A 5,463-nucleotide genomic window follows, 5' to 3' on the forward strand; every position below is an offset into this window, starting at 1 on the left:
CGCGATCGCCGAAAGACTCTTGGACACGGTGTACCGCGCGATAAAGATTGCTGGTCCGACAAAATTTAAAGTGGGCGATTCGGTATGCGTGAGCAAGTACAAGACGATTTTTGAGAAGGGTTACACAAATTCGACCACCGAGGTGTTTACAATCATTAAGATACAGCATACCAATCCCCTAACCTATCTACTCGAGGATTATCGCGGAAAATCCGTCGCTGGAGCGTTTTACGAGCATGAGTTGCATCACGCTACTCATCCAGACGTGTATCTCGTGGAAGTCGGAAGAAGACGGCGAGTCATTTTTTTTCGTTCAAACATCGCATGTAATCGTCGAACGTTATCGTTTGCGCTACGACGTTACTCTTTACGCCTTTCGCCTTTTTAGTGTCCTTCTTGCCATTCATTCTTACTGCGTACATCTTCGCTCTCACTCCAACGAATTCGGTCATTATCACACCATTATTTTCATCCTTCATCAGGCCGGTACTTTTTTGTTCGCGAGAGGCATACTATACACGTTGTCTGCCAGATAATCGCTCGTCGAATCTAGCGATATCGCGTTTCATATTCTTATAAACATCGTCGCATTCTATATGATAAATGAGACTGTCCATGTCGGTGTACATGATCTTGCATTTATCGCGATACATCGGTGACATGTACTCATGAAATTCGTACAAGCAGACTTTCGATATGTCGAGTATGCACATACCCACGTAAATCGGTTTGTTGAACTTTACCTCGAGTTTGCGCATTTCGACGGCGATTAAATTTCCCGCAAAGACACTGCGGCTGTGAAAATTCGGTTTCGCGATCATTGCCTCCGCGCCGTACCGTCCGTCTCATTTTGTTATTAATTTTACATCAACGTAATTGCGCACATTCTCCATGGTCTTATCAAACCGCGTTGTTTATACAAATTTTTTTCGAAATCGTTTTTTGCGCGCGTTCTACATTGTGTATTGAGTTCAATGTAATCGCGGAGCCATGGAGATTGAGCAAATTGTAGCACTCAGTGGATCTTTGTTACGCGAAGACCGTGACGAAGACCGAGACGACATTGCTGCAGGTTGCGATAGTGGATGATGTAATTGCTGCTTATTGTACAACGTCGCTAGAAGTTTATCTTCGCGCTTGCCGGGCGGTTTATCGCGCGTTGGGCAGAAAGGTAGGTCAGTGTGTCGGTAATGTAGATGCTGCGGATACTCGAGATCGACCTCGAGAATATAATCAATGGATGAATCCGGAGCGATCGCGCTCACATCAAAGTTCACAGCGATCTTCGATCCATTAAAATTCGGCAAATGGCAAAGGTTGACACATCGCTCATCCGTACAAATTATATTATTCACATCGTAGTACATCAAGTACGACGATGATTTCGATGGGATCGAATGAACGCATGTACTTGTTATTAGCCTGTACTGTATCTGCTAGAACATTGACTGAGACCGACGCATATACCGCGCTCGATGAACATGATCATATCATTGTCGATGAGCAACTCAAATCTTACATGCATATGTTTCAGCATGGCGTCCCACGTGAAACCTGGCAATGTATAATAATCGCGCGGGATCGAGACAGTAACTCGCAATTGCGAGTTACCTATTACAAACCTATTGCGGAAATTTTTGAAAATGTCGGCTAATAACAAGACATCAGTTTTCAAGTACAAATCATTGTACTCGCCGAGCGTTCGGATGAAGAATCGCTGCCATACTTTCACGGCGTGAGCATAATCGCTTTCGGATACAGTCGCCAGTCAACGAACTGAAAAATAATTCGCGCGGTGATAAGCGCGTGTCCTGCAATTTTTCGACGCAGTCAATGTATTTGAACGGAAAGACACTTTTTCGTGTGAGAAGATCGAAATCCTCCGCGTTGAGCAAAATTCGGAACGTACAATTTTTAATTTATCTTTGTCGAGATACGACCAATTTATCGAGGCTTGCATTTAGAAATTTGAAAAAGTCAATGAATCTTAATTTTACACCATTTTTCTGAAAATTCTTTTCAATTTTGTCTTTGGTGCTATCGACATGTTTGATAAATGAAATATATTTTTCCTTCGTTATCGGTAATACATCTATGTCCATCGTATGCAGTAGCAATTTCTTTAATTATAAAATGAGCATCATAGCCCGATAAATTGTGAAATACGATCGGAATATAGAACTAATTTTTATAATTTAAGTTACAATTTGAATGCGCTGGACCGCGGTATCTACCGGTGAGGTGACAATGATCGCGGACTCGCGTATCTTCCGGCGCGAACGGTTTCTCGCAGATGTGACAACGGGTCGCGCTACAGTATGCCTCCCATTGCTGTTTAAACAATGTTTCCATGGACACGTTGGCGGATACGATATTTTTCACGTGATGTACCAAATCCTTGAGTTATTGCGCGAATCACATTATACAGCGTTCATCGCGATGGAAGTAATACGACGATAATGTGTCGTCGTACATACACGCATCGTACATAATAGCCTATGCTAAACACTTCATGCCGCTAATACGCGTACGACAACGCGTCTTTCTTGTCGGATTCTGTCTTACGTAGGACGTATTCCAAGTCGGCGTAAACGATGAACGACACTCGTTCCCGGTTGTTGTAATTGTCAAATTGGAGCCACTTGTCGTCCTCGCTCGGCAGTCGGATGGCGCAGTCGTTGATCTTCTGGCAGTCCACTTCGTGCAATTGCAATTTTTCGCACGAATTGAAGTAATGGAGACACCTGTAAATAATAGAGAAATCATTTTTCATTATTTCTTTTTTTACTGTTTTTTTTATTGGCTTTTTTTATTATACTTACCGAAAATCGCTTTTTTATTATACTTACCGTAGAAAAATTTCTTGTTTTTTTTCCCACTAATCTGCGAACTCACGAGACGCGATAGATTTTTTTATCCACACAAAGTGGTCAAGGTTGTCGTGTGAATCTTGTAGATACAGGAGATTGACGTGCTTCTCCTTCTTGTTATCGATGAGCCGCAAAGGTATGACTTGTTTATTCTCGATGCCATACACGTTGATCGACGCCGCGTTCAACCGTTCAAATTTAGAAATCTTTTAAAGTCATTGGAAATTCAATGTTTATGAGATTCAATACTGTCGTATGATGCGAATAGGACGATTCCCGTTCCGTATATTTTTCAGTTAGGTATACAGAGCGGCGACCACCGACCACACGAAGCACGCATTGTCCGTCGTACGAACATTAATTACCTCTCGTTTCATCGCTATTTCTCGTGGCACTTCGATGTGACATCCCGCGCGCAGAGGATTTAGTTTGTTCACATTGATAGTCAAATTCAATATACGTGACAATGCCATCCGCTGTCGCGTTCTTGGAACTCTTCGAGCGATGCTAGGATAGGCTCGATGACGTGCTGCTCGTACCATATGCGCAAATCGGTGTATCGGTATATCTCGCTGTTCTTTGTAACTATATTCTTATTAGCACGTTTATCCTTCGTCGCGAATTCACTTGAACGCGGTGTTTACTTTTACTGCTGTGTCTTTCTATAGCGTCTCGCACTCGTTCTAGAGCTACATTTCCATCGTCTTCTAAAAACCGTTGCAGCTCGATATGATTAGAGTTTATCACCGCACCTGTCAATATACGACTCTCTCGCCAGACAAGAGATCGTTCGTTGTTATTCGCATACTCGCATGATCGCCAATGTGCACGAAACGTCGCTCCAATTGCGATTTTGTACCCGCGAATCGCGCGATCCTTGCCACCACGGATTGTGTCCAACTGCGAGGCGCGGACGCTTGGCACGACAAAGTTCTTCGAGCTGCTCGATGCACTCGTCGCATCATTGCAACCACAGAAAGTGTAGCGACCTGATCGCACTACTTCAACAGTTCGTGTTCCACTTATAATTTTCCATGTCTTTTCACAGTTTTTAGATCACGTCGCACTCTTTCATAGAACACGTGACTCGTTCATACACGTTGCAACATCGTGACATATCTAGAATATCATAACGTTCTAACACCTTTTCATTATGTTTATTTGCGAAAGTGCACTGTTCGCATTCAAAGCATTGTTCGTCACATCTGTTGAAAAACAGATTTTAGTGCAAGATTGCGATCACGAAACTCTATCCATATATTCTCAATAATCAGTTCGACACACTTTTCCCGCGGGAATCTTAATGCATATGCACCAACCTTAGCTCTTATCTGCGATTTTCTTCGCCCAATAATAATCGTCCTTTATTATATTGACATTTCTATTCCATCAATGTCTTTTTTCATACTCATCGTAACATTTGTCTCATAACTGTGGATACACTTTCTGTCGCGCGAGTAAAGACCAGTCAGAAACGAGCTCTTTAATAACTACTTCATGTTTCTCATCACGTATACCTAATTCTCGATCGCATAAGAATTGCACCGGCGATATTAGCACATCTCTCTTTTTTGCGGTTTACCGAGAACATATAGCACATCATCTACATTATAGTCTTCCCACATATTTTCCAATACTGTTCACAATAGTTCTTTTTTTTAATGTGTGCAGAATGGGACATGCTGCACAAGAATATACTGTATAAAGGTCTTCTGCAATTCGTGCACGATTTGCCGTCTAGTCTACCAAAAGAACCAATCTCCCTGACGTGATACATTCCTACATCGTTAATGTCAGCTATACGAATCATGCATGCTGTGCATACAGTTAAAGCATCACCCGTTATATAATAATTGTGGACAGTAACAGTGTTTAGTACGAGCGTTCAACGTACGGATTTCCGAAGGCTGTACAAATTTTTTTACGCGATCGATTTCATATTCGCTCATATCACTAGCACATCTACTATCGTCGGATAGCATTTCTTCGTCAGATGACTCTTGGTCCATTATATTTTCAAAGTCTACTTTCATTTCTTCGAATACTTCAAACACTTTGTCTCTGATATTCGCGAACTGTTCCGGATCCACGTTTCTAATATACTCGGCTACGTTAGCTATGTTCTCAACGTTTCTGATATTCTCGACTTCTACATCGTCCATTATGTTCTTAAATTCTATTTCCACTGCTTCAAATAACTTGTCTGCATTCACCATCCATGTCCTCAACGTCTGCACGATGGTCAACTATACTTTTCGCATTATATTTATTGCGATTCGGTAATCTTTAAAGGCGCCAACTGAGGTGCCGCGCGCTTATGATCCTATTATATATTCTATTTGTGACTTCTTTGTCCCTTTATCTATCATTCCTATTTGGTCGCAGTAGTGACGATGTGTCACCGATCTCTTCTTAGAAAAAAATATCGTTATCGGTGCTTCTCTCTTAACGCATCACGACGTGTCACCGATCTCACGGTTCTTCCTTCCAAATCCAAAGAATTCACAATTCCAAAGAATTGTGAGAACATGTCAATGATGTGTCACCTAGAAAACATCTTGTTCGCGTTATACCACATTTTGGGATTGACGCG

General features: G+C 41.9%; 1 protein-coding gene across 1 annotated transcript; it reads right to left on the reverse strand.

The window, feature by feature from the left end:
- Window positions 1–1,417: 1,417 nt before the first annotated feature.
- Window positions 1,418–5,086, reverse strand: LOC105621711. The gene is given in 9 exon segments (XM_012203171.1): window positions 1,418–1,622; window positions 2,532–2,744; window positions 2,846–2,913; window positions 2,915–3,071; window positions 3,073–3,167; window positions 3,170–3,399; window positions 3,515–3,871; window positions 4,569–4,685; window positions 4,765–5,086. Coding segments are annotated over 9 exon segments (1,764 nt in total).
- Between the last annotated feature and the right edge of the window lie 377 nt (window positions 5,087–5,463).

Source organism: Atta cephalotes (assembly GCF_000143395.1).
Source record: "Atta cephalotes unplaced genomic scaffold scaffold00036, whole genome shotgun sequence".
Lineage (NCBI taxonomy): Eukaryota > Metazoa > Arthropoda > Insecta > Hymenoptera > Formicidae > Atta > Atta cephalotes.